The following is a 26,831-nucleotide window of genomic DNA, read 5'->3' as shown; positions in this document are numbered from 1 at the left end:
GTCCACGTGCAGTAGGACTCAGATGAGAAACAGAAGCACGCGTGATCCTGAGCAGAAGCCAGGCCCCGGCTGCTGCCCTCTGGGGTGAAGGGTAGCAACGTGAGGGCTCAGCGGGGGGGACAGCCTGTCACATCTGAGGGGTGACGTGACACTCTGGAAGTGGCATGGGGTCCCGGGTCCTGCTCCGGGGAAGAGGTCTCCTGAACGGTTGGGTCTGGAGCCAGCGGCTCAGGGTCCGGGCACCTGGAAAAGCCCAGCCGAGCTTAACAACCAGGGCCATCGGCCCCCCATCCATTCCCCCCCATCAAGATGAGTGTCTGAGAAATGGGTGTACCCAGGAGCCATGGGGCATGTGGGACAGCTCCCTGATCCCATGGGCCCACAGCCAGCTCTGCTCCAGAGACTAGCCCCAAGGGGCACCCAGTAACCTGGAACCCCAAAGACTCAGGGTTCCAGATGCCTCCTTTGGCATCTGAAAACTGCGTGGGCCTCTGGCCAGAGTCCGAAGGCCCCACAGCACGAGCCAGGCCTGGCAGGAAGTTCCGGGGCTGTGGCTTCAGCCGCCCACTTGGGCTCCGTTCCACCAGGAGCCCGGGGAGCAAACTCACTCAAGACTCTCCCGTTTGTCTTTGGGGCTGGAGCTGCGGGCTGGGCAGGCGACGAGCAGCGTCCCGCCTCTCGCCCTCACGCGTGCCCTCGCCATGCTCCGTGGCAGCTGTCGCACAGGCCAGATGCTGGCCGGGCCGGCTGTGGTGCTCCTCTCCCTGACCTGGAGCACTTACCAGAGCCTGGCCGTCCCCCAGATTGCAGAATGTGGCCTCTCCTGTTCTCAGGTGAGCCCCTGCCCCCCCGACCCCCGTGCTGTGTGTGGTCAGGTGGCCTCTCCTGCTCTCGGGTGCGAGGGCGCTGGGCCGCAGGGGGGCACTGGCTTGGCACCCTCACACGAATGCGGGGGGCAGGCAAGGGGCGCAGGAGGCCCCGGGTGATGAAGAGGCCCGGGGGGTGGCTGGGAACCCTGCGGGGTGCTGGCCGAGCCTACAGGGCTGCCCTGGGAAATGTTGGCTGCGAGCGAGCCTCGGGGTGGGGACAGGCCAATGCACCTGTGAGCCGCCTCTGCCGGGAGCCCCCCACGGCTTCGCGCACATGTTTCGTCACCCACGGTGCGGGGCTTGTGTGCACCGCCCGCTAAGGAAACGCTCAGGAGCTCCCCCCCCCGCCCCCCGGGCAGGAGGGAGCCGCAGGCCGAGGCTGCAGCTCGGGAACGCTGGCTTCCAGGGCTCTTCACCAGGGCCCAGCTGACTCAGGCTTACCTGAGGGAGGTGTTCCGGCAGCACCTGCCGCGGGACCCGTGCCCGTGTCCCAGCAGGCGCCCCCAGTGCCCAAGACTGGTCTCAGCGCAGTGGGTACGCGGCCTAGAAGGGGTCCTGGGAACAGAGGGGGACGCAGCAGGGGCGTGGGCACAGAACGAACATGAACATGGGGTGGAGGAAACTTTGAGGGCCCACCGTGTGCCCTGTGACCTTTGTGTTCTCACTGGTACAGCGCACAACAAAAGATGTAGGGGCGGGTCCCGTGAGGGCCCGGGACAGGCTCCCTCTGGCTGCACCTGGGAACGGTGGGTGCAGGTGGGGGGACGGAGGTCTGGGCCCCCCACAGTGAGGTGGAGGAGGAGGGGTGGGTGCAGGTGGGGGGACGGAGGTCTGGGCCCCCCCACAGTGAAGGTGGGGGAGGAGGGCGCTCCTGGAACCCACTTTGCGGGTGGAGTTGGCAGGACCAGGGCCCCCGGTGCCCGGGAAGAAATCAAAGTGGCCCCTAGAACACCACTCGGCTGCCGGAGAGGTTTCCTGAGGTGGGAGGCCCGGGGGTGCTGAGGGGAGGTTTTGGGGAAGGGAACTTGGCTTTGAAAGGTGGGGTTTGAGAGGCCCGTCACACGCGGAGAGCTGCGGGTGAGGGCACCGGGCCATGGGCGGAGGCCTGGCCGGGCCCCTGCTGAGCTCCCCATCATGATGGGGCGGTGGGGCTGAGCCCCCAGACCCAGCGGCTGTGAGGAGGAGAAAAAATCCTCAAGAAGAAGAGAGGAGGGGGTAAGGGGAGAGCAGAGCAGGGAAGGGGTTCACTGTGCACTTGGCCGGGGGAGCTGTAGCCACCTTGGTGCCTGGCTGGGCGTGGGGCTGGGGGCAGGGGTGAGGGAGCAGCGGGCAGCTGAGGGCTGAGGGAGGGGCCTCAGCGGGCTCAGAAGGGGGTTTTGCTCGGGAGAGGAGGCGAGCAGGGAGCCGGGGGGGGGGCAGGCAGCCCCTGGGGGCCCCCACGCCTGCGCCCAGACCCCTCCAGCCCACATGTACCCACAGGAGGACTTCACGGCCTTGGCAAGCGTTCCGTGAAAACCCTTCCTCGCTGAGCTGACTGCGAGGCCTGGGGGGACAGAAGCAGAGGACCACAGTGCCAGTGATGCCTGGGGGGGGGGCTCCCCAGCGCTTGGGGTCACGCCACCCTGGGCTCTACAGAGCAGACCCGCCCAGGCAGGGCGAACCCAGGACACTGGCCCTCTCCTCCGGCTGGAGCTCAGGCCCGGCGGGGGAAGCAATGGGGGGTGGGGGGGAAGCCGGAGACCCCGCCCCAGAGACACGCTCCTGGAGGGGGGGCCCTCTGCACAGACAGCCCCCACGCAGGGCCGGGAAGCCCCGAGAAGCCCAACGGAAAACCCCAGGGAGGTGGAGGCGCGGCCACTTCTCCGTCCCCACCCCACCCTCAGGCAGGGCCCGGGGGCGTGTAGCCAGCCTCCCCCCACCCCACCCCCGCCCCCGCCCCTCTGGGAGTTCTGTGTATACCAGCGACCCTGGGCCACATTGCCCACAGGTGCCTTCTGGCCTGATCTCTGTCCCTGCTGGTCCCTCCTTCCGTGTCCCAGAGGGCAGAGGCCCTGGGCACCGAAGGGCCGGCCAGCAGACACCCCGCCCCGCTGCTGGGCCGCGGGGGGCTTCAGGCACAGGCACAGACAGGCAGTTCCCAGAGGGCGGGCGGTGCCCAGTGGCCAGGACACACGCATGCCCTTCAACCTCCGGGGAAACACCGGGGCCCCCTCCCTCTGTGAGCTCCGGGGTGGGGGGAATAGTTTCAGGTCACGGGGAAGACAGTGGATACCTGGGAGGGCTTCCGGGCATCGGAGGCTGGGGCAGGCAGTGAGGGTGGCGGAGGACCCAAGCCTGACCCCTCCCTCATCCACTCGGGGCTGCAGATGGGGCCCTGCTTCTGCTGCTCGTGCGGCCACCAGGGGCCACTCGTCCCAACTTGGAGAGGGCACCCCTGTGGGCTCAGCCCTTCCTCTAAGCAGAGCCCTCTGGCCACCCCCTGGGTCAGCGCCCTTGGGGTCAGGCCGTTGGGGTCTCTTCCTCTCCGGGGGGCCATGGGCAGGGCTGGGGGACCGAGGCGTAGGGTCTCGTCTGCTCCTCTGACCTCGGCAGGTTTTGTGGGAGCTGGAGGTTGAGGGTGGCGGGACACGTCAGCAGCCTCTAGGGAGACAGCACGGTGGCCAGAAAATGGGGTGGTGACAGCGGCGGAAAGTCCGGGAAGGCTGAATGCAGCATCAAACAGAAAGCGGGTGCTGGTGGAAACGAGTTGAGCTGATGGGGTCCCACCAGCACCGGAGCCCTAGTTTTCACAAATGCACCATCGTGACGTGGGATATTGATGTTAGGGGTAAACGGTCGGGACTGCCTTCACGACGTTCTGTAAATCTAACCTTGTTCCAAAATAAAAGCACACTTAGTAAGGGGCGGGAGCGGCGGTGGAGCCCCAGCAGGGCGTCTCCACGCACCGCGGGCAGGGCAGGGCAGGGGTGGGCCGGGCTGCATTCTTGCGTTTCCCCACCTGCCTACCAGCAAGGGCCTGCGCTCCATTCTGAGCCCCCAGCTGCCTCGCCTCCTGCGTCCAGAGGAGGAGGGTCAGTTCTGGAAGGGAGCGGAGAACCACCGGCCAATGCCCCTTGCTGCCATGTGGGGCGCTGTGGAGCACGGTCCCCCCCCCCCCCCCCCCCCCCCCCCCCCCCGCCCCCCGCCTGGTGCCCAGGCCCCAGCCACCCTGCCGCCTGTGGGCTCCCAGAACAGCACCCCCGACCTCACTTCACAGCCCACCCACTGAATGAGGTCCGCAGCCTGGGCATCCAGCCACCTTCCCCCGCGGCCGGCCACCGTGTGAACCTGGTCCCCAGTTCAGACGCCCCCTGGCCTGGGCCCCCTCGGTCAGGCAGGGGCTGGGTGGGGGTGGGAGCCGCTGGGGACCAGCCTGGACAGAGAGTTTTCACACGCTGTCCATGGCCCTTGCCCGGGTACCCCGTGGCTCCGCGGCCTCCCCCGAGCAGACTTCCTGACTGCTCTGGAACCCCACAGTCCCCCTCAGCTTCTGGCGTAAAGTGTAACTTGCTGACGTCTCCCGGTCTGGGCTGTGCCCGCGTCTCAGAATGTAGGCTCCTCGAAGGCAGGGTCTTTCCCCATTTTCTTTCATTAGTGAACCCCAGCACCTAATCAGTGCCTAGGGGGTACTCAGCCAAGGTTCCCATAAAGAACGGCCGGGGGCTGGGGGGCTGCGAGCACCAGCAGTAGAAGCTGGGAGGCTAGTTAAGGGCACGGGACCCGCCGGTCCATGGGGTCCGAGTCACACACTCCCCTGACTGACCACTGAGTGCGAGGCCTTGGGCTGGGCCTCTGCGGGGCCAGCCCACGCGGACGCTGAGGAGGAATGGGGGACTGCCGCACCCCCAGGCCCCTGCAGAGTGAGGCCCCCGGGGGCCGGGTTCAGGGGCTGGGACAGGAAGTGGCCAGGCCGACCTCTCACCCTCTCTCGTTCTGTCCTCAGGGCTTCGCCTGCAAGAGCCGAGGGAACCGTGAGTACATCTCAGGGGGACTGGCTGCCTTTCCCGCCCTCATCGGCCCAGGTCACCAGGGCGCCCTGTCCCCTCCCAGTCACTGCACTGGCCTTCCCGGCCTGCCTCACGGGCCAGTGTGTCCCCCAGAGGTGCCCCGTGCACCACCGAGGCCAGCAGCCCGCACTCAGCTGCGCGCCTGCGGCGGCAGGTCCTGCCTCACTGCTCGCGGCCACCTCCCCACCCGCGGTGTATGGAACCCCAGTTCCTCTTACCAACTCTTCCAGCTTTGTCCAATGCAAAGTGACCCCCGTTTAAATATGGCTTTTGTCCGGTGGCCGTTGGCTCATCGGGGGTCCCGCCTGTCGCTGGGGTCCCCCTCCGGCCACAGAGCGCTTCTCTGCTTCCCTTGACGGGAAGGCCATCTAGAAGTTTTCCACTTTGACCTGATCACATTCTCCTCTTTAATGGGTTTGTGGATTTGGGGGGATCTTTTAAGGACCCCTTCCCCGCCGGGGGGTGGTGTCTCCGTCTCCTGCTCTGCTGTATTTCTAAAGGTTTTAAAGCGTCGTTTTCATTTAGCTCTTTAACTTACTGGGGTTTATTGCCACCCCGGTGTGAGGTGGGAGCGCAGTGTGACCTCTTACTGGGGGGGGGTCAGATGTTCCAGCCGCAGGGGACGGGGGGGGGGGGGCCTGGATGGTTCGCTGACCCGGCGCTGGTGGCCTGCGACGCGAGCCTCTCGTTCCTTCCTTTCCTCGACCGGCCGCGCGCCGTCCCGGCCCTGTGCCCGCGTCCCTGCGCCCGCAGGTGCAAGCTGGGCGGCGGGGCGACACGGGGGCGCGGCCACAGGTGAGCGGGCGGTGCCCCGGGAGGCCTGGAGCTCCAGCCGTTGATGAGCGCCCGTGGCCCCCCCCCGACCCGCGGCGGGAGCCGGCTGTCGGCGCCCCCACAGCTCCAGGACCCCCGGGAGACGGCCCCACACCAGGGACCTTGGGGTGCCGTCAAGGCGGAGCAGAGCGAGGGCAGCAGGGGCCAGAGAGGAGGTACAGGAGCACGCGGACCGGGGAGCGGTCTCCCCGCTTCCAAACGCGGCGCAGACGCGGCGGGAGGGTGGGGGCGCCCTGAGGCCGGAGCTGCGCCCCCTGCGGGCCGCTCAGGAGAACTGGTCCGAAGCAACGCGCTGGACTGGACGTAATCAGGGAATCAGCGCCGTAACGTCCCCGCAGACAGGGCGCCAGAAACGCTCGCAAACCGTGACTTCTGTTTCAAACTTAGGAATTCTCGGAGGTGGGGTGACGATGCACAGAATTAGAGATAAAGGAAGAATAATTTTAGGAATGAAGACTACATTAGAAGAACCTGTGTGAACAGACCCGATATTAAACATCCAGGAGAGATACAAGGTGAAAAGGAGGAAATTTTAAAAAATAAAGAAGAACTAGGGGCGCCCGGGCGGCTCAGTCGATTAAGCGTCCGGCTTCGGCTCAGGTCATGATCTCACGGTTCGTGGGTTCGAGCCCCGCGTCGGGCTCTGTGCTGACAGCCTGGAGCCTGGAGCTGCTTCGGATTCTGTGTCTCCCTCTCTCTGCGCCTCCCCTGCTCACACTCTGTCTCTCAAAAATGAATAAACTTTAAAATAATTTTTAAAAAATAAAGAAGAACTGAAAAAGATTAAAATGATGTGTGAAGAAATGGTAAGTGTCACAGGTTGGCAAATAATGTCAAAATACAGATGATGTTTATTTCTTCTTTCTGAAGAAGAACAAATACTAAGAACTACAGTTCTCAGAAGATGAAAAAAATTTTTTTTCTGGAAACTAGCTATCGAAAGGGCAAACCACAGACCCACGAACATGGGTTCTGAATATCTAACACCGAAACATATTCTAGTAAAACCACTGGATCATAAAAAGAAAGAGAAAAATCTTACGGCCATGTCGGCAAAAAGAGCAGGCAACTTACAGTGGAAAGAAAAGTGTATTAGATCAGACGGGACAAACTACAGCACAGCGAATGTTACAGCAATATTGTCTCTCAGTCGTCAAACTTGCTAAGGGACTAGATCTTAATTATCCCAAACTAAAAAAAGAAAAGATAATTATGTGACCCAGTAGAATTGCTGTGATGCGTCAACAGCCATATTGTATGTAATACATAAATGTGTCAGATCAACAGGTTGTATATCTTAAAGTTACACAATGTTGTGTGTCAAGTGTATTTCAGTAAAAGTAAAGCCAACCTTTAGGTAGATACAAGCAGGGACACCAGAATATTGACCCCAGAGGCCCCTACAAGGAGTCTGCTAGTGGTCTGTTCCTGTGAGGAACAGTCAACTGCCTGATGAAACGAACATCAGAATTAGGGGAGTAAATCACATCCGCGGCTATTTGCGAGACCGAGACTGTGTATGTCAAAGGGAGAGAGTGTGGTATGTCGCAGCTTTATGTTCTGATGATGTAGGTAGAGAACAACCATAAAAAATGGGGAAGAACGAGGAAATTATATGTCAAGACATGTTTTTACCATTTCTCATCATGCTGACTGTTAGTGCCATGACTGAGATTCGCGTCTGTAATGTTACTTGCATTCAGCGAGCGACGGACAGGACAGGGTAGCCTTCTCTTCTCCCATGTCCCTGAGCATCTGCGTTTTCGGCATGGGAGAAAGGAGAAGCAGATGTCATATAGAAAAGGTGAAGTAAAACCTTTGCTCTGAATTCGTCACATGAGTATGACCTTGTGAGTCATACTTACATGTATATAAATATATTGCCACCCTTTCCACAGAAAACCTCTAGAACCAAGGACCAATGCAGAGCCATGGGCCTCGCTAGTGTCCAGGCTGTGGTCTTAAAATACCATTTTCCACCAAAAGGAACGAGGCAGGGCTTCTGAGAGAAGTGGCGGGTTCCCAGTCTGGGGCAGAAAATGTGCGAGAAGAGCTGGGACCTCTTGTCATACCGGGGAGCGCTTGGTGCGGCTCCAAGGTACCTGGGAGACAACCTGAAGAAGATGCTATTAGCCGAGGGGATGTTATTTGAGCTTAAAAAAAGAATAAGAATTGCAATAAATTGCAACCCATGTGTCAACCCATGTATTCAAAATGATATTGTTTTAAAGAAATGGAGCCCTTCACCCTCTGTGGATGACGGGATCATTTCATCATCTTGAAAACCGAGAAAATAAAGGAAAGAATCAAGCCTTTGTTCTGCCTTCTGTGAACGCCACCTTGGAGGAAGTAGGTATTCCAGCGCATACGTGGAAACAAAACAGTAGAATTGTATCACCGCTTCGCGTCTCCCAATGGCGTAGGTGCTGGGGCAGCATCACGGGTGGCCGAGGCCCACACACATCCCCCTCGTGAAGGTGCTCGACACCAGCTCTTGTCCGGCTCAAGACCTAGACCCTGAGTGCAGCCAGACCCCTGGGTCCTGCTGCCGATTTACCAGGAACACAACGGATGCCGTGCTGCCCCCCAGGACGCCTGACGGGGACCCTGAATTGGCAAAGAGGAGGAGACGTGCAGACAGACCGGATGAGCCAAGTTTGACAAACAGGCAAGCCTCACGTGTAGTGCGTGAAGAGGCACATCCGTGTGATTAAACCGTAACGAAACGCAAGGCCATCACCACGGAGTCAGCGTGCTGGTTCTGGGGTGAGTGACGGGGCTCGACTGGCCGGGGCCCCGTTGTCTGGCGGCAATCGGGCCATCTGCTCTGTGATAATCCACAAAGCTCTGTTTTTTGAGATGAGCTTTTCAGTATCTGAATTTCAGTTTTACAATAAACGGCTTTTTAAAAGGATCTTAACATTTTATACGCCTTTATTTCTTCAATACGAATTGTGGATTCTTTGTCAGATTTACTGAAAATATCAGTAGATATTTTCAATGTGTGTGATTTTTAATATTGCCAAAGAATTAACTCAGTTCCATGTTACCTGGACCATCAGTTTAGCCTCAGATTGGGTCACAGAACTAAGAATCATTTTACTTACCAGATAACCAATCTGTTATAAAAGGATATAATTCTAGAACAACCTGATAGAAGGGAGGCAGGGACACGGTGTGTGGGGGAGGGGAGCACGGAGACCCCTTGCCTTCTGGGGTTCCACCCTCCCGGCACCGTGTCCTCACCCATCCAGAAATGCTCCAGACCGTGTCTGCTTTGGTTCTTATGGAGGGTTTACAAGGCACAGTTGATGAATTCGTTGGCCTTTGGTAATTGACTTGACCTCCAGCTCCCCTTCCGTCCACAGATGTCATGATGTGGTTGGTTTCCATGGCAACCAGCCCCCATCCTTAGAGGGTTTCCAGAACTTACCTCATTCACATAAACTCAGCTGTGTGGTTGAAAGTGGTTTGTTATGAAGGACCAGAGACACCTTCCAGGCTCTTCTCCCTTGGGAGAGAACAGCAAGGGGTTTAGGATCTCTGCACCAGATAATGGGTACAGACCAATGTATTTGTTATTAGTTACAACGTCACACAGTTTTGTAGAAATTGCATTGAATTTATTAATTAATTTGAGACAGAAATGACATCAGTTTGAGTTTCCCAACCATGAACATGGTATGCCTTTCCATTCACTTAGGTCTTCCTCAAAGCATTTACTTATGGTCTTCAGAGGCTGAAGGGTACTGTAAACAGTGTCCTTATTTTATTATATTTTCAGTTTGGTTTTGCTTGTGTAGAGCAATGCTACTTTTGTATATTGATCTTGTGTCCAAAACTTGATTTGTTAAACACTCTATTTCTGGGACTCCTGGGTGGCTCAGTTGGTTTAGCATCCAGCTCTAGATTTCGGCTCAGGTCACGATCTCATGGTTCATGAGTTCGACTCCCATGTTGGGCTTGGTGCTGGCAGCATGGAGCCTGCTCAGGATTCTCTTTCTGTCTCCCTCTCTCTGCCCCACCCCAGCTCTCTCTCTTTCTCTCTCTAAGAACAAAGCAAAACAAAAAAAACCTCTGTTATTTCTAATAAATTTTCTATTGAGTCTCTTAAGTCCTTATACATAAATAATCACATATTCTGCAAATGATGACCCTTTATAAACCTATGAGTTTTGTTTGTTTCTGGTCTCATGACCCCGGCTCCAATCACCAGGACAATGTTGAATGGGGAGCCCTTGTCTGAGTCCTGATATTTATGGCAATGATTCCCGGGGCTTACCATTAAATAGTAGGTGTATGGGGCCTTTGAAGTAGACGACCTTGATCTAGACAAGGAGGTACCTTTGTTTTCCTAGTTTTTTAAGCATCCTTTATCATGAGTAGGAAGTGAATTTTATGAAAACTTTGTGCATCTGTGAAGATAATCATATGGTTTTTCTCCTTTAATCTTTTAAGGAGGTGAATTGTACTGATAGATTTTTCTCATGTTGACTGCACTTGCAGTCCTGAACCAGATCCTATCTGGTCACGTCTACTGAATTATTAAATTGCTGCAGTTTGATTTAGGATTTGCAACTATATTCATACGGGAGACTTTTACTTTGTCGGGTGAGCCTTTTAAAAGCTAGCTGTGACCTCCGTCCTGCCCTTTCCCTCCCCTCCTGGGACGCAGGAGACGCTTGGCCATTTTTCTTCGTTCTCCACATTTCCTCATGTGTCTGCTGTGTTTCCCCGTCTCTCCGCCGTCCTCTGGGTCATTCGTTGTGATCTTTCACTTCTCTAAGGCTCTCTTTGCTGAAGTCCAGTCTGCTCCTGAAGTCATCTGTTGTATTTTTAATTTCTATCTCTGGGGGTTTCATTTCTAGAAATTCTATCTGTTTCTTTGGAATGCGCTCAGTCCCTCCTTGTAGTTTTTCCCACCGCACGTGTTTTCAAGCTGGTCTCGGCACGGTGGCCTGTACCTCGCACCCGCCACCCCGTCCTGTCCCCGGAGGACTCGGAGCCGTCGGCGCCCGCCGCCTCTGAGGCTTCTCCCTCTTGGCGCTTTGTTTCCTGGCCTATTTGTTTGTCTCCATGTCTGTCTGCTCAGCGCGCCTGGGAGGCTCAGTCAGCTGAGCGTCTGACTCTTGGTTTTGACTCAGGTCATGATCTCACGGTTCGTGAGCTCGAGCGCCGCGTGGGGCTCTGCGCTCACAGTGAGGAGCCTGCCTGGGGCTCCGCCTCTCTGCTGCTCCCCAACCTGTGGTCACTTTCAAGGGCTCTCCCTCTCTCTCAAAATAAATAAATAAACGTTAAAAATGGTATGTCTGCTCAGTGCCCCTGAGAAATGATTCTTGGCATTCTCCAAGGCCTAGGACGAAGGGGGCTTCCCCAGAGCAGACTCACTTCTGTTTCTGAGTGGCACCCAGGGGTAGTGCCTGTCTTTCAGGGCCGTCAGGACCATTTCTTATTTTTTTTTTTTTTATTTATTTCTAGGAGAGAGAGAGAGAGAGACAGCGTGAGCAGGGGAGGGTCAGAGAGAGAGGGAGTCACAGACTGAAACAGGCTCCAGGCTCTGAGCTGGCAGTCAGCACAGAGCCCGACGCGGGGCTCGAACCCACGAACCGCGAGATCATGACCTAAGCGAAAGTCGGACGCTCAACCGACTAAGCCACCCAGGAGCCTCTGGTCTTGTATAAATTTAAACTGAGTTGGGAGAAACCCCCTCTCATGGGGCCGAGCTCAGCGCATCCCACCACAGACGCCTGCTACCCTCGCACACACTGCACGTGGGCGGAGAGCAGGACATTGCCTCTGTAGCATTATTGGCTTCTATATGTTAAATACTCAGTCTGCTCAGGTTTTACCTGCAAAACCATTACCTCTGTCAAGATAATGGACAACCACATATCTGCTTTCTTTCCACAGCAATTAGTTCACATTTTCGAAAATTTTAGCTGCATGGAGCCAGGCAGTGAGTCCTCTTGTATCTGGCTTCTTTCACTCCGCATCATTATATTTAGATTCACCCGTGCGCGGCATGTGTCAGTAGCCTGTTCCACTGGATGGCTATACCACGGTCTGTTCGCCCACCCCCCTGCGGGTGGACATTTGGGTTGTCTCCAGGTTTGGGCTACTAAAAACTAAACCACAATCAACATTCATGAGCAAGGCTTTCTCATTATTCTTGGGTAAAGATCAAGGCAGGGAATAGCTGTATCATAGAGTAGGCGTATACTTATCTTCTAAAAAAATTGCCAAATTGTGTTGTAAAGTGGTTGTGACATTTTATGTTCCCGCCAGCAGTGTGTGAGGATCCTTATTCTGCGATAGCCTTGTCTACACTTGGTGTAGTCAGTTCTTTCCATCTGAGCCTCTCCAGGTAACACTGGCTCATTGTGGTTTAAGTTTGTGTTTCCCTACGGTCTATCGATGTCGACCATTTCTTCACGGGCTTTCTTGCCACTTTCATCTTCCATGGAGAAGAATCTGTCCAGATATTACTCTTTACTGGGTTGTTGGTTTCCTTACTGTTACGTTTGGAAAGCTCTTGACAGATTCTGAGTACAAGGTCCTCACCAGATACATGATTTGCAAGTATTTTCCCTCAGCCTGTGACTGGTCTTTTCATTCTCTTACCAGCATCTTTCAAAGATGAATTTTGATGAAGTCTAATGTATCAGTTTTTTCTTTTGTGATCATGAATCAGTGTGGTATCTAAGAAACTTTTGCTTAACTCAAGGTCATAAAGGTTGTTTTTTTAAAATATGTTTTCTTTTATTTATTTATTTTTAATTTTTGTAATATTTATTTATTTTTGAGAGAAAGAGAGCAAGTGGGAGAGGGGCAGAGAGAGAGGGAGACACATAACGTGAAGCAGCTCCAGGCTCTACGCTGTCAGCACAGAGCCTGATGCGAGGCTTGAACTCATGAACCACAAGATCATGACCTGAGCGGGAGTCCAGTGCTCAACATCCTGAGCCTCCCAGGTGCCCCACTGTGTTTTCTTTTAAAAATGTTACCATTTTAGGTTTTACATTTAAATCTATAGTCCATCTTGAGTGAACCTCATATATAGTGCAAGGTATGGATTCAAGGTGTTTTTTTTTTATGGCTTGCATATGGACATCCAGTTGACCCAACACTATTTTTTTTTTTTAATTTTTTATTTATTTCTAGGAGAGAGAGAGACACACACGGCGTGAGCAGGGGAGGGTCAGAGAGAGAGGGAGTCACAGACTCTGAAACAGGCTCCAGGCTCTGAGCTGGCAGTCAGCACAGAGCCCGACGCGGGGCTCGAACCCACGAACCGCGAGATCATGACCTGAGCCAAAGTCAGACGCTCAACTGACTAAGCCACCCAGGCGCCCCGAGGACAGCTTTACTTCTTTCTTTCCAAACTGAAAAAGGACGTTTATTTTCCTGCCTTACTGCATCGACTAGGATCCTTACTGCAACGTGAAGTAGACGTGATCAGATCAGTGACCCCGGGCTTGTTCCTGATCTTAAGGGAAAATCATCCTTCTTTCACTGGCGAACATGATAGTAACTATGTTTCCCACTGACGACCTTCATTAGATTGAGAAAGTTCCCTTACTTTTCTTGTTTGCCGAAAGGTCTTATTAGGATTAGATATTGGATTTTGTAAAATACTTTGGCCATGACTATTGAGATGATCATATGTGATTTTCAAAATTTGTTAACGTAGTTAATTATAGTGATTGATTTTTTAACATAAAGCCAATCTTGCACTCCTAGCACAAACCACACCTGATAAGTATGTGTTATCCTTTTATATATTATTGGATTCCATTTACTAAAATTTTAATTTTTTTAGAGTTTTTACTCTGTGGTCATAGGGTGTCTATAGTTTTCTCTTTTTGTAATGGTTTTGTTAGGTTTTGATATCAGAGAATGAGTTCTGAACTATTCCCTCTTCATCAATTTTCTGGAAAAATCCACGTAGAACTGGTCGTATTTCTTTCTTGAACATAAGCTTTCATCGACTTTTCTCAATTGCTTTTCCGTTTCCTATTTCGTTGGTTTCCACTCTGATCTTTATTATTTCCTTTTTTTCGGATTACTTTGGGTTTTGTTCCTCTTTCTTCCCTAGTTTATGATACAATTGACATATAACTTAGCATTAGTTTAGGCGTACATTTACTCTTCTATCTCTAGTTCCTTAAGGTAGAAGCTGCAGTCACTAATTTGAAATTTTTTTCTAATGTAGGAGTTTCTTCTACATTACAAATTTCTACAGATTTATCCTTAATCCTGCTTTTGCAGCATCCAAATGTTTTTATATGTTGGTTTTTTTTTTCATCTTCATTCAGTTCAAAGTAATTTCTAATTTTTGATTCTTCCTTGTCTCAAGGATTTTTTTTTTTAGAAGTGTATTGCTTAGTTTTCAAATATTGGGGAAGTCTCCAGAAATATTTTATTGATCTCTAATTCCATTTTGCTCAGAGAAGACGGTTTGTTTGATCTGAACCCTTTTAAATCTATTGAGACTTTTCTGTGCGAGAATATAGTCTATCTTGACAGACGTTCCATTTGGGAAGCATGCAGACTCTGCTGTCACTGGATGGGGAGCTCTGTAAACACCAATCAAGTCAAGCTGGTAGACAGTGGTATACAAGGTCACCATATTCTTTCTGGTTTTCTGCCTACTCTGGTTTTCTGCCTCTGCCTAGAGGAAAGACTTGCAGCCAGCTGTTGTTGTGGGCTAGTCTCTTCCCCTTTGCGGTGAATCAGTTTTGTTTTATGTCCTGTGAAACTGACGCGAAGTGCATAACATCAGTTTAAGACTGTTGTGTCCTCCTGATGAATGGCTCCCTCTATTATCGTGAAATGAATATCCGTATCCCTGATAATATTCTTTGCCATGAAATCCATGTTGTCTAGTAACAACCATTCCAGCTTTCTTTTTTTTATTTTTTATTTTTTATTTTTAAAAAAAACCCATGAACCGCGAGATCATGACCTAAGCGAAAGTCGGACCCTTAACCGACTAAGCCACCCAGGCGCCCCCATTCCAGCTTTCTTTTGCCTAGCATTAGCATGCTGTGTCTTCTTGCATTTGGGTCTTTCTATTTAAAGTGTATTTCTTATAAGCAGTTTAGAGTTGAGTCTTGAGTTTCTATACAGTCTGAAAATCTTTGCCTAGCTAAGGTATCATTTACATTTAATATGATTGTTGAGATGGTTAGGTTTAAATTGATCTTCTTCCTATGTGTTGTTTCCATCTCTTCTTCATTAACTTTTTCTTTTTCTGCCTTCTTAGTTATTTGTGTGTGTGTGTGTGTGTGTGTGTGTGATTTCATTTTATCTTCTTAGTTGACTTAATAGTTCAAAATGTTGTTTTAGTGATTGCTTTGGTGTTTTGTTTTGTTTTGGTTTTTGGATTTTTTTTGTTGGCATTTATAGTATACACCTTTACCTCCTTCTAACCCCCCTTCAAGGGGTAACGCAGTACTTCACAAGCGGCCCAGATCCCGCCCTGTCCCACCCTGTCCCACGCTGGCAGCGCCACTTCTGCCCTCTGGGCATTTGTGCTGTTGGAGTCACGCCTTTCCCCTTAACACCTGTTCTAAACCCCGCAGCGCATTCTTATTATTATTTTGTTTAAACAGTCAGTCATCCTTTAAGTGGATTTAAATAATAAGACAATATCTTGTGTATCTACCACATGGTTACTATTTCTGATGTTCTTTATTCCATTTATTCCCATTTTCCTTCCTACCCAAGGGACTTTTCTTTTTTAGGTTGGGCCTTTTGATGAGCTTATGTATGAGGTCTTTATTTACCCTTCACTCTAAGAGACCTCCCCGTGCGAGGGCTCCTGGTTAGTAGGTTTGTCTTTGGAGGCTCTCCTCCCGCCTTGCTCTCTCTTCCCACCAGACACTTGAAGTTGCCCTTGCCTTTGTTCCTCAACACATGTGTCTTTTTCCTCTTGTGGCTTCTATAATTTTCCCTTTATCACAAGTTGATCATGGTGTGCCTCACAATTTTTCTCATCTTTCTTACATTAGGCACTCACCACGCTTCTCGATCTGTCAGTTTACGGTTTTCATCAAGTTGGGGACATATCTATTATTTCTTCAAGTTTTTTTTTTTTCATTCCCCCTTCCCTCTGGGGATTCTAATTCCATGTGCATCAGGTCACTCAGGTTGTCCTGCCAATGCTTCTGTTATTATACCATCATCATCACTATCTCTTTCCATTTACTTTTGGATAATTTCTATTGCTATGTCAGGCTCCCCAATCTTCTTTTTTTTAATGTCTAATCTGCTATTAATCCCATCTGATGTATTTTTCGTCTCAGACATTATATTTTTATCTAGAAGTTGGATTTGAGATCTACCTATCTATCTAATCTTCCATGTCTATTATTAACTTTTTGAACATATGGAATACAGTTATAATAATTGTTTTAATGTTCTTGACTGCCAATTCTAATACCTATATCAGTTTCAATTAATCAATTCTTCTCATTATGGATTGTATTTTCCTGATTCTTTGCATGTCTTGTGATTTTTTATTGGATGGCAGACATCGTGAATTTTACCCTGTTGTGTGCTGGATATATATTTTTGTTCCTACAAATATTGTTGAGGCCTTCCTGGCATACAGTTAAGTTACCTGGAAACAGCTTAAACTTTGGGGGATCTTACTTTTAAGACATGTTGGGCAGAATGAGAGCAGCAATCAGTCTGAGGCTAATTATCCGCGACTGAGGCAAGACTCTTGCGTGTGTGGTACCTACCCAGTGTCTGGCTGAGAATAGGGACTACTTTCGGCCCCACGCGAGTGCAGGACACTCTCCCCTCAGATCCTCTGAGCTGGTTCCTTCCCTGCCCCAGTAATTCCCTCACACGCGTGTGCTGACCTGAGCTTCGGCAGGGCGACCATTCTCCACGGTTCTGCCTGAAGCCGACTCTCCTGCCTCACACTCCGTCCTGCTGGTGCGGTGCTTTGGTCCATTTCCTCGACTCAGGGAGGGTGCCAGGCTCCCCCTGAGCCCCTCCGTCCGCCACACTCTGGAAACACTCTCAAGACACTGACACATTTGTGGAACTCACTTGTGTGTCCCCTGTGGCCGGGACACCATGCTCTTTCACTTCCCCGTGTCATGTTGTGAAACCCTTGCCCCACGTATTTTGTCTGGTTTTCCAGGCTGTGTCAGGCAGGGGGGCCAACCGGACCTCCGTGACTCTGTCTTGGCCACAGTGGGATCCATAGAGCTGACTTCTCTCCCATGAAAGAAATCTTCAGATCTTGCAGAGTCTGTTTCTGAAGCCAGTCAGTATGGGCTGTTGCGGGGCAGGCTCCACAGTGCCTTGCCTACACCAGCACGTCCATCCGTGTCCCCGGGGCCGGGCCACTGCTCTCCTGCAAACACCTGCCTTCTCCAGAGCCCACCTACTTGCATCGCATGTGGAGAAGGTCCCCAGGCTCGGGGAGAGATGGCTGCCCCGTGCCTTCAGGTCAGCGCCTTGGTCCTCGAGTGCTGGGGACTTGGAGGAGCGTCCGCCTCTGCCTCGGTCTCACCGCACAGGCGTCTGGTGCACCGTCTTCCTCTGCTCCCCATGTGCCTCGCACGTTAGCACTTCCACCCGGTCTGATGGGCTGTGGTGCCTGCAGAACTTCCCCTTGAGCTCTGTCCCCAGTGACGTCTTCCGCATGTGCTCCTGAGGGCCCTGGGGGTTCTGAGCCCCTGAAGCGCCCACTGAGCACACACACCTTCCCCTTCCTGGACACGTGGTCCCCCCTCGGGGTTACTTCCTCCACCTCACATGGCACCAGGCCTGAGCGCCATCTCTCACGCCCGCAGACGCGCCACACCCCGCGTGCAGGAGGGCACCTGGCCGCCAGCTCTGTGGGGCACAGGCCTTCCCAGCGATCCGTGGCTCGTGTGGAACTAGCTCCCCGTCCCCCAGGTCCCCAGCTGCCAGCCTGGCCAAGTGAAGGCCACAGCTGCTGTTCAGCCCCAGTGCCCGGAAGTGAGACCCCGGCCCCGCCAAGGCTCCCGGGCCGGTCCACCTGCACCAGGGTAGCCTCCGGCCTGTGACCAGAGCCTGAGGCTGTGTGGCGGGGTCATGACCCAGGTGCCCCTAGCAGGCCTCTTCTGGTGCTCATCTTTGAAGGCGGGCGATGGGGCTTCCCAGCTAATGGGAAGGCAGGCCCCACTCACCCCTGCGGGCCAGGTGCAGCAGCAGCTCCCCAGGCTCAGGGGTGGCCTGCTCCCGGGCCTGGCCCCACTCCTGATCCCTAACAGACAGTCGGCTCAGGGCAGGCCCACTATTCACAGGGGGGGTGGGGGGCAGCACTCCGATAGGGCAAGACCGTGAGGACCCCTCCCCAGACACGCACTCCCAGGGCCTCCCCCAGGCTGGGCCCCCACAAAGCCTCACCCGGCGCTGGGCGCCCCTGGCACTCACCCTCCTTCCCTCCGCCTCAGGGAACATTTTTAACAGCTTCTGCCGGGAATCCCCCACGTCCATGTCCAGGTCCATCCTGGGGGCCCTGATGGTCTCCACTGCCATGAGGTGTGCCCCCCAGGATGGCTGCTCCCTGCTCCTGCGCGTGCAGGCCTCCCTCACGCTGCACGGTGAGAGGCCCCGGGGCCGTGCTGACTGCGAGGGTGGGAACACCCAGGAAGCGGGGTGGTGGGCTCAGGGCTCCTTTAACTCCACACCAATCCGATGGGCGGGGGAGGGGGAGGGGGGCTCTGCCAGCTGCACATCTGATGAGCCCTGCCCGGCCCCTCCCCTCCCCCAGACAGCCTGCGGGGCCTGGAGGCCTGCTCCATGAGCCTCGACACGCAGGAGACACAGTGTCAGAGCGTGCGGGTCTCCAGGGCCTCCCGCCGACTACATGCGGGGCAGCAGGTGAGGCAGCGCCTGACCCAGTCCTGCTGAGCCAGCCCCAAGCCTTTGCCAGGCGGGAGCAGCTGTCCCCTGGCTGTCCCTGGGTGCCCTCCCGTCCTTGACACCTGACCCACCCAAGGCCCAAGGAATAGGCACCCCTTCGGCTGGGCTCCGGCTGTGCGAGGCGGAGCTAGCTGGCAGCGGATGGGTAGCTGGAGACCCCCGGTCCCCCTGGCTCACACCTGTACCTGCCCAGCTCCAGGTGCACTTTGATTGCTTCGAAGTGAGCGTGGCTCAGAGCCTCTACGTCACCCTGAGGACAGTCCCCCACTTCTGTGGGGTCCAGCTGGATCAACAGTACCACGTGGAAGGTGGGAGCTCGTGGGACTGGCCTGGGCACGGCTGCCTCTGGCGTCTGGGACCCCAGGAGGGGGGCACATGGGTCAGGGGCAGGCTCCCATGCTGGACGCTCCCAGCAGGCGGCCCGGCCTCCCTGGAGGGTGGGGCTTCCGTAGACAAGGGCAGACGCCCAGCGGGGGTGCGGCTTCTGGGGACAGAGCGGCTGGACCCGCCATTGCCTGTGCATTTGCAGACTGCAGAGACCGAGACGTGGGGAGGAATCTGCCCTTCTGCCTTGGTGAGGCCCCGCCCGTGGGTGGGACCACAGCCCCGCAGCCCCAGGAAGCCCCCTGGGTCTCTGCAAGGCCCTGACTCGCCAGCCCGCTGGGATCCTCTGTCCGCCCCGCTTGGGAAATCACGATGGTCCCCAGGTGGGCGATTCCCAAATGCCTGGGTCCAGCAGGGGTCACGACCTCGAGGCTCCCAGGACAGGAGAGGACCTGTGTCCAGTGACTTCTAGTCCCGGCGTGGCCTCCACCTGCCGCCGTTTTGTAGCCGGGAAGTTCTCCTACTGGGTGGACCGCAGCCGCAAGGTCATTCTGGCACAAGTGCCGGAGGCCCCCGGGGACTCTGACTACTACCTGCGGCTCTGCCTCAAGTGGTTCACCTGTGAGGAGGTGGATGCCCCCGTGCGGGTGAGCCCCCCCTCCCCCGTCTGGGACACCGGCTCCGGGCCCAGACCACACACACCCACCCCCCACCCCCCACCCAAGTCCCGCCCCACTTCCCGAGCCCGGCCCCACCCACCACCCCACCTACGCCAGGCCATCACGGCCCCTTGCCCGCCCGCCGGGCCCCCAGTCCCCGAGCCTCCACTCCGCTGCAGGTGACAGTGAACAGGGTCTCCCGCGCCGTGTCTCTGCCTTACAGCCAAGAGCTGCCATGCTTGTGCCTCGAGGTCAGTGACAGTGCGGCCTTCGCTGCTGGGAGGAGACAGGGATGGGCAGGACCTGCGCTGACCCCGGCCCCTCCCGCAGGGCTGGGCTGCGACCCCTGACGCAGTGCGGATGCAGGCCTGTCCCTTCGAAAATGGCAAGTGGCCCTGGTGTGGAGTAGGGGCCGGGCGGGAGGCGGGCGGGTCCGAGGTGCCTGGCAAGGTGGGCACCCCCCCCCCCCGCCCAGGTGCTTACGCTTGCTTCGGACAACATGTAGACAGAAGTGTGTCCCAAGCAAGCCTTTTCAGTGGCAGAATCTGCAGACGTGTGTGTTCACGTGTATGCGCGCCCGCGTGCACGCACCGGTACACGTGAGTGCACGTGCCTGCCTGGCTCACCCGGAAGAAGCAAGTGTTGTTGAGAGCGGCCGTCTGCGGGGTGGAGGAGGGGTACCCTGTGCTGGGCTCCACTCTCTGACACTGCATGGGCGCGTGCACACACACGCACACACACATGCGCACGCACGCACAGGCACACCCCTGGGCTAGGGCCCCGGACACCTGCAGAAAGCTGCACCTGCGTCTCGAAGTGACCCGATGGTCGGGTAAGCAGGTGCTGGGCTCCGCTGACCGGGGTCCCCGGGGGCGGGTCCCTGCAGACACAGAGGCGCTGTGGGACGCCATCCGCTACCACCCCGGGGACCAGGCGCTGAGCTGGGAGCCCGCCTGTCCCGTCAGCGCCCGCGTGAGCCTGTGCTGGCGCCCGGAGCCAGGGGCCCAATGCCACGAGCTGGAGCACTCGGGCCGGCCCGCACGAGGCAGGGTGAGTGGCCACCAGGCGGGGGTGGGGGTGGGCACAGACGGCCAGGGCCTGACCTGAGCACCCCCTCAGGTGCAGTACCCGCTGGTAGACACGCAGCCCCAGCTCTGCCTGAAGGTGAGTGGGCGGCCCAGCGCCTGGCACCGAGGGAGAGGCCGCAGGGAGGCCGCGGGGTCGGGCCACACTCACTCCCAGACCTTGTCCGGCCCTGGGGTCCAGCCTCCCAGTGACCCCTCTGCCCCGCCCCCTGTCTGGCAGTGGGTGCAGCTGAAGGGCTCTGCGGGAAGGAGGGAGGCCCAGCCTGGCCCAGGCCCCAGCCGCCCCCCAGCCGCCCCCCACATGCCACAGCCTTACCCCTCGCGGCTTCTCTGCAGTTCTCCACCAGCCTGGGCTTCTGGGTGAGGTGCCCTTTCCAACAGCGACGCTTCCCAGGTGAGCTCTCGGCGGGGCCGCAGGGCAGGGAGGCCCTTGCTATTCGATGCAGCAAATGACGCCCTTTTCTTCGTTCACATAGAAGCCTCTTGGCCAGGCAGGCAGGATGACAGGGTGCTGGGTCAGTGAGACGGGGAGCGGAAGTGGCGGGGGGCTGCTGGGCCTCAACCCCTCCACCCCACAGCCTGGAAGATGACCATCCAGCCGGCAGCACCGCAGGGCCATCTCCGGGTCACCTTCTTCTCGCCCAGCGAGGCCAGCTTCAGGGTGCACCTGTGTCACCAAAGGGAGACGTGGCCCCCTGCCTGTGGCTCAGCGCTCCAGGCCACGCCCCTCCCTGCAGCCTCAGTGAGCCAGGTGGGTGGGCACTGCCGGCGGAGGGTGGCTGGCCCCTTCACTTTCCCGGGTCAGCCTCTGGAGGCCGCCCGGTGCGGACAGGTGCAGGGCTCTGCCCTGTGGGCGCTGGCCGTGTGTGCGCATGCCATAGGGACAGTGCGGCCGCTCTTGCCCCCCACCCCCACTTCCTACGACCGACTCTTCTCTCAACCCAGGGTGACTTCGTGGCCGACCCTGCAGTTGCCTTCGTGGACATTCCCAGGGACGAGGCTTGTGACCCCGGCACCTGCATCCAGGTGGGCGGTGCTGCCCCACCCAGCCCCCACCCACCTGCCCAGTCCCAGACCTGTTTTCCAGGCATCAGCCCAGGGGAATCCTGCCCCCCAAAGCTCCTCTCCAGGCTGTCGCCCTGGGGGATGCAGTCAGGGTGCAAGGAGGGGGCCGCAGGCTGACCGAGCTGCACCCCCCCCCCCGCAGGGCTGGAGGACCGACGTGCACTTCTCCGCCCCCCAGCAGCTGTGTGACCTTCAGTGCGGTGAGTGCCAGAGCTGGGCCTCGGGCCACGGGGGTGTGGGGGGGGGTGGACACTCATGGGCAGCAGGAGGCCAGGGCTGGGCCCCAACCTCAGCTCAGAGCTGGGCCCTGTCTCTCACCCTCAGGGTGGGGTGGGGGGTACCGCTCGGGAGATGGGGCACCAGTGGGGGACAGAGGCGCCACCTGCCTTGGAGTCAAGCCAGGCTTCTGAGCCAGGGCGAAGGCAGGCCGGACAGGGGTAGGGGCCCGGCCCGCCCCTGCGCTCCACCCTTGGGCACCCGCGGAGCTGCGTCCTCCCCTCTGCGTGTCCACCGCCGCTGGCCAGGGCTCTGGTTCCAACTGTCGGAGAACCCGGGACATCGTCACCCGCCTTCACCCACCCAGCCCGCTTAGGCGCAGACCCCCGGGATCTCGGGCTTAGCAGGAAGCAGAGCGAACCGCGTGGGCCCTGGGTGTGGCCCAGGCGGGCGGCCCTGCCTGCGGGGCATGAGAAGGGCGCCGGGTGCCTGTGCCGCAACCCTCCTGGCTGCTGAGCGGAGAGCAGACGGTGGGGGCCCTGGAAGCAGAGGGAGGTGGGGAGGGTGGGCTGGCACCCGGGCACCTGGGCGGCTGGCACCCTTCGCAAAGCTGGTGGCCTGGCCCTGTATCCCCCCAATCCCTCCCAGCCCCCAGAGGAGCTTTGCAGCTGAGTCTGGGTCCCCGTTCCTCAACAAAGACCCCCTCCAACAGCTCACAGGCCGGAGGGGTGATGGTCACCCTGAGGGCCTGTGTCTGGAGCAGGGCTCCACCACCTGCCCGCCAGGTGCCCGGGGGCCCGTGAGCAGAGAGCCTGGGCTGCTTTGGGGTCTAGGTGGACTGCCCCCGAAGACAGGACATGTGCCTGCTGCCAGCCACTGGCTCTCCCGGACAGGCAGCCTGGAAGGGCCTGGAAGGGCCTGGAAGGGCCTGGAAGGGCCTGGCCGGTGAGCCTGGAGCATTTGGAGCCTGCGGCCCCCTTTTCTTCCTCCTGCCACACAGCTGGGGGTGAGCTGGGGGAGGCATTGTGCAGACTGAGCCAGCACCCCACTCCTCTCTTTCCAGCTGCCACCCAGGGGACAGCAGACTGAGGCCAGGAGCTTCATGGAGCACAAGCCAGTGCCCTGGGGTGCGGAGGAGGCCAGCTCACTCCTGGGCCCCTGAACCTCTGGCAGCAAAAGCCAGGCCCTCAGAACTCGGAGGTGGCTCGGCTGGACACTGGCTGTGGGGCCGGCCGCCTTCCGTCTCCCCGGCCGCCCGCGGCTCCCTGGGGACCCTCAAGCTGGCCGGGAGCTTTGGGTCAGATGAAGGACCTTCCACCCCTTCCTGAACCCCCTTGCTGGAGGCCTCCGGAAGGGCTGGAGGGCTGCCTCTCTCCCGGATGGCCTGGCCTCTGACCTGTCCGCTCTCAGCTTGGTGCGTGCTCCCCCTGGACAGCCCGTGGTCAAGGCCACCGTCCCTGGCCCCCGCGTGATGGGCCCGGAGAGCAGCGTGTGACCCCCGCTTGCTGCAGCTGACCAGGCTGTTGGCTCAGGCCCACCCCCAGCTCCTGCGCAGAGGGCTCCCACACGACTGTCCACACGCTGGGTGGCCCCCACTGCCCAGGCTGGGCCTCCCCCGGCCCCCTGCACCCCCTCCCAGAGCTCAGGTCACCTCCTGCAGCCCAGCCAGTCCAGCGAAAGACGGTCACTTCTTGTGGCCTCAGGGGCCACCCACCAGGATGTGAAGTGTCATTCTCACCGAGGGCCACCATGTGCCATCTGTGCTCAAGGACCACGGAAGGACCCTGAGCCCTGCAGCTTGATTTCCACACCCCGGGCCGGGCCGCCCCCCCGCATCTGGTGTCCGGCTCCATGTCCACCTGACCACAATGCCCCTGCTACAGGCACCCCGGGCCTGGCCCCCATTGTGCCGCCATGTTCAAATGCACGACCCCCTCCCGAGCAGGGCCCTGCCCCCGCATTCCCGCCTTGATGGGGGCTGCTGCCGGCAGCAGACTGGGGGGGGCAAACCCAGTAAACACTTGCCCACCTAGCTCGCCTCTTCCCTTGAGGACAGACGTGGGGTCTGCAGGGTGAGGTAACCCCCTGGGGCACGTGGGGTGGGGGAGGGTTATGGCACACACGTGTACCTGTCACAATGGGGCCGGAGGCGAGGGCAGAACCACGGGCCTCAGACAGAGCCTGCTGTCCGCCCCCTGCCCCGGCCCCCCACCACGTATGAGCCCCCAGGCTGTCCCCCGAGGACACCCCACAGGCTGAGGATGCCGACACCCAGCGGGGCCACGTGTGGCAGGGAGAGTGGGAGAAGGGGGGTGTCCAGGTCATGCACCCCTGCTGGCGCCCCCAGGATTGGAGGGGCAGAGCAAGGGCCACCCACCCTGAAACCCCCCTCCGGCGTCCGGTCCTGTCCGGTAAAGGGGCTTCGAAAGGTCGGGTCAAACCCGGAGCTGAAAGGATGGGACGCTGCAGGATGGGGGGCAGAGAGGCCTCACCCCCGGGCCCCAGGCTGCCCAGTCCTAGCCCAGGTCAGGGTTTCGGGGCGCTGCGCTCACCACGTGCTCCCGTTGCCCGGCTCTCGGAGGCCCGGGGTCCTGTGGAGGCCTTTGTCTGCCCGCGGTGCGCCCCCCGCCCCCCGCCAGGGCACAGGGCAGGGAGGGCACCAGAATTCTGGCTACGGCTGTGCTGCCCCTGCCCTGGGTTCTGGTCCTTCATGCGGGAGCCCCTGGCCATGCGGAGACCCTGACTCTGACCCGCGGCTGCCCCCGGAAACCCTTGCCTGCCTGGGGGAGGAGCAGGGCGGGCGGGCGCACACCGGAGGCTCCTTCAAGACTTGCTGCAGCCTGGCCTTCACAGGTGGGGGAAACTGAGGCCCAAACAGAGACTATGGCTGCGTTCCTGTCAAGGACATTCGGGGCTGTAAGGAATGGGGCGAGGAGGGGCCTGCTCGGCCACAGCTTCCACGTGTGTGCTGTCACCAAGCGCAGTGGCGCTCGGAGACCCAACCACACGCAGCACCCGCTGACCTGCAGGCCCCCTAGACCAGTGACACCCTCCCCCTCCCCAGCCAGAAATACCGTCCCCACCGCAGGCCACTCCTGCCCAGGAGGAAAATGCTCGGCGCTCGCACTTGACCCACAGGGAGCCTTTGGGACACCTTGTGCCTCGTTCGCTCATCCACTTCTCAGCAGGCGCCGGGTACTCACGGGGCGCCGCCCTGACCGGCGTCAGGCAGTAACGCGGACGCAGACCCCCGCCCTGCAGCTGGGGGCCAAGCCTGGGTCTGCGCCGGACGGAGGGGCTCATTGGGTCAGGAGTCTCAGCCCTGAAGCCCAGGCGAACGGGGACCATCGGCCGCCCTGCCAGGAGCTGAGTTTTGCGTGGGAGAGACAGACCACGAGATACATAAGCTACACGGGCGGCCCTGCGCCAGGCTGAGGCCGGGGAGGGGGCGGGGAAAGCAGACGGGAAGGGGGGCAGAGGGCGCCACGTGCCGTCGGGTGGTCCTGGTGACGTGCGAGCTGGGACCGCCGAGGTGAAGGGTCACGAGCTGCCTGCTCTCACAGGATCTGGCAGGTGACAGGTGGGGTCTGACAGGCAGGTGGGGTCCTAGGGTGTCGGGCACGGGCACCATGGGCATGAACAAAATGACCAGCGTTTGGGCCTCGGTGACTGGAGGCAGAGCCCCGCGTCGGGCTCTGTGCTGACTGCCAGCTGAGCCTGGAGCCTGTTTCAGTCTGTGACTCCCTCTCTCTCTGACCCTCCCCTGCTCACGCTGTCTCTCTCTCTCTCTCCTAGAAATAAATAAAAAACATAAAAAAAAAAATTAAAAAAAAAAAAGATACATTATGTGGGCCGTGATCAGGGCGCTCAGAAACAAAAGGCTCATCCAGATAAGGGAAGGACTGGTCCTGCGGGCAGGGTGGGCGGCGGGCGGCGGGCGGGGGGCGCGTCACAGGAAGGAGATGAGGGAGTGAGAGTACGGGTACCCGTGGGACCAGCAACTCAGACCGTCTCCTGCCAGGCCTGTGAGTCCTCTCCGCAGAGGCTGGGAGAGTCAAACAGCTTTGCTATTGAATAAGTTAAGAGACTGCAAGGCGGAAACCTCACCGTCCATGTGAGCCGGGCAGGCACAGCCCCTTCCATGCCTGACCTCGAGAAATGATAACCTGTCCCAAGGGCACCGAACATAAATAAAATAGGACCCAGCTCTCTTTGGAATATCTTTTTTTTTTTTTAACATTTACTTATTTTTGAGAGAGAGCATGAGCAGGGGAGGGGCAGAGAGAGGGAGACGGAGGATCCAAAGCAGGCTCTGCTCTGAGAATGGATACAGGGCTTGAACTTACAAACCGTGAGATCATGCCCTGACCTGAAGTCAGATGCCTAACTGACTGAGCCACCCAAGCGGCCCTGCATCGAATATCCTACTCCATCCTTTGATTTTCCACCTCTTTGTGTCCTTTTATCTTAAGTGAGTCTCTTGTCGCAGCATGTAGCAGATGGATCATGCTGTTTGATGCACTCTGCCAATCCCTGCCTTTTAATTGGAGCGTTTAAGCCATTTACATGTTTTTAAACATTTTTTATTTATTTTTGAGAGACAGAGTGAGACAGAGCGTGAACTGGGGAGGGGCATACAAAGAAGGAGACACAGAATCCAAAACAGGCTCCAGGCTCTGAGCAAGCGGTCAGCACAGAGCCCGACACGGGGCTCGAACCCACGAACTGTGAAATCATGACCTGAGCTGAAGTCTGACGCTCAACTGACTGAGCCCCCCAGGCGCCCCTAAGCCATTTACATTTAAAGAGATTCCTGAA

At 57.3% G+C, this 26,831-nt stretch overlaps 1 protein-coding gene across 1 annotated transcript; it reads left to right on the top strand.

Moving 5' to 3' along the window:
- The first annotated feature begins 731 nt into the window (after window positions 1-731).
- Window positions 732-24,036, top strand: IL17REL (interleukin 17 receptor E like). The gene is made up of 16 exons (XM_039235187.1): window positions 732-833; window positions 4,852-4,879; window positions 18,193-18,342; window positions 18,513-18,622; window positions 18,858-18,972; window positions 19,194-19,238; window positions 19,496-19,635; window positions 19,827-19,898; window positions 19,978-20,032; window positions 20,534-20,697; window positions 20,767-20,811; window positions 21,069-21,126; window positions 21,311-21,483; window positions 21,678-21,758; window positions 21,940-21,997; window positions 23,077-24,036. The coding sequence occupies exons 1-16, from the start codon at window positions 732-734 to the stop codon at window positions 23,100-23,102; spliced, it is 1,422 nt and encodes a 473-aa protein (XP_039091118.1). The 3' UTR covers window positions 23,103-24,036.
- The last annotated feature ends 2,795 nt before the right edge of the window (window positions 24,037-26,831 follow it).

Source organism: Hyaena hyaena, unplaced genomic scaffold (genome assembly GCF_003009895.1).
Source record: "Hyaena hyaena isolate Hyena2069 unplaced genomic scaffold, ASM300989v1 scaffold_4, whole genome shotgun sequence".
Classification (NCBI taxonomy): domain Eukaryota; kingdom Metazoa; phylum Chordata; class Mammalia; order Carnivora; family Hyaenidae; genus Hyaena; species Hyaena hyaena.
This window is presented reverse-complemented; position numbering and strand designations above follow the sequence as displayed.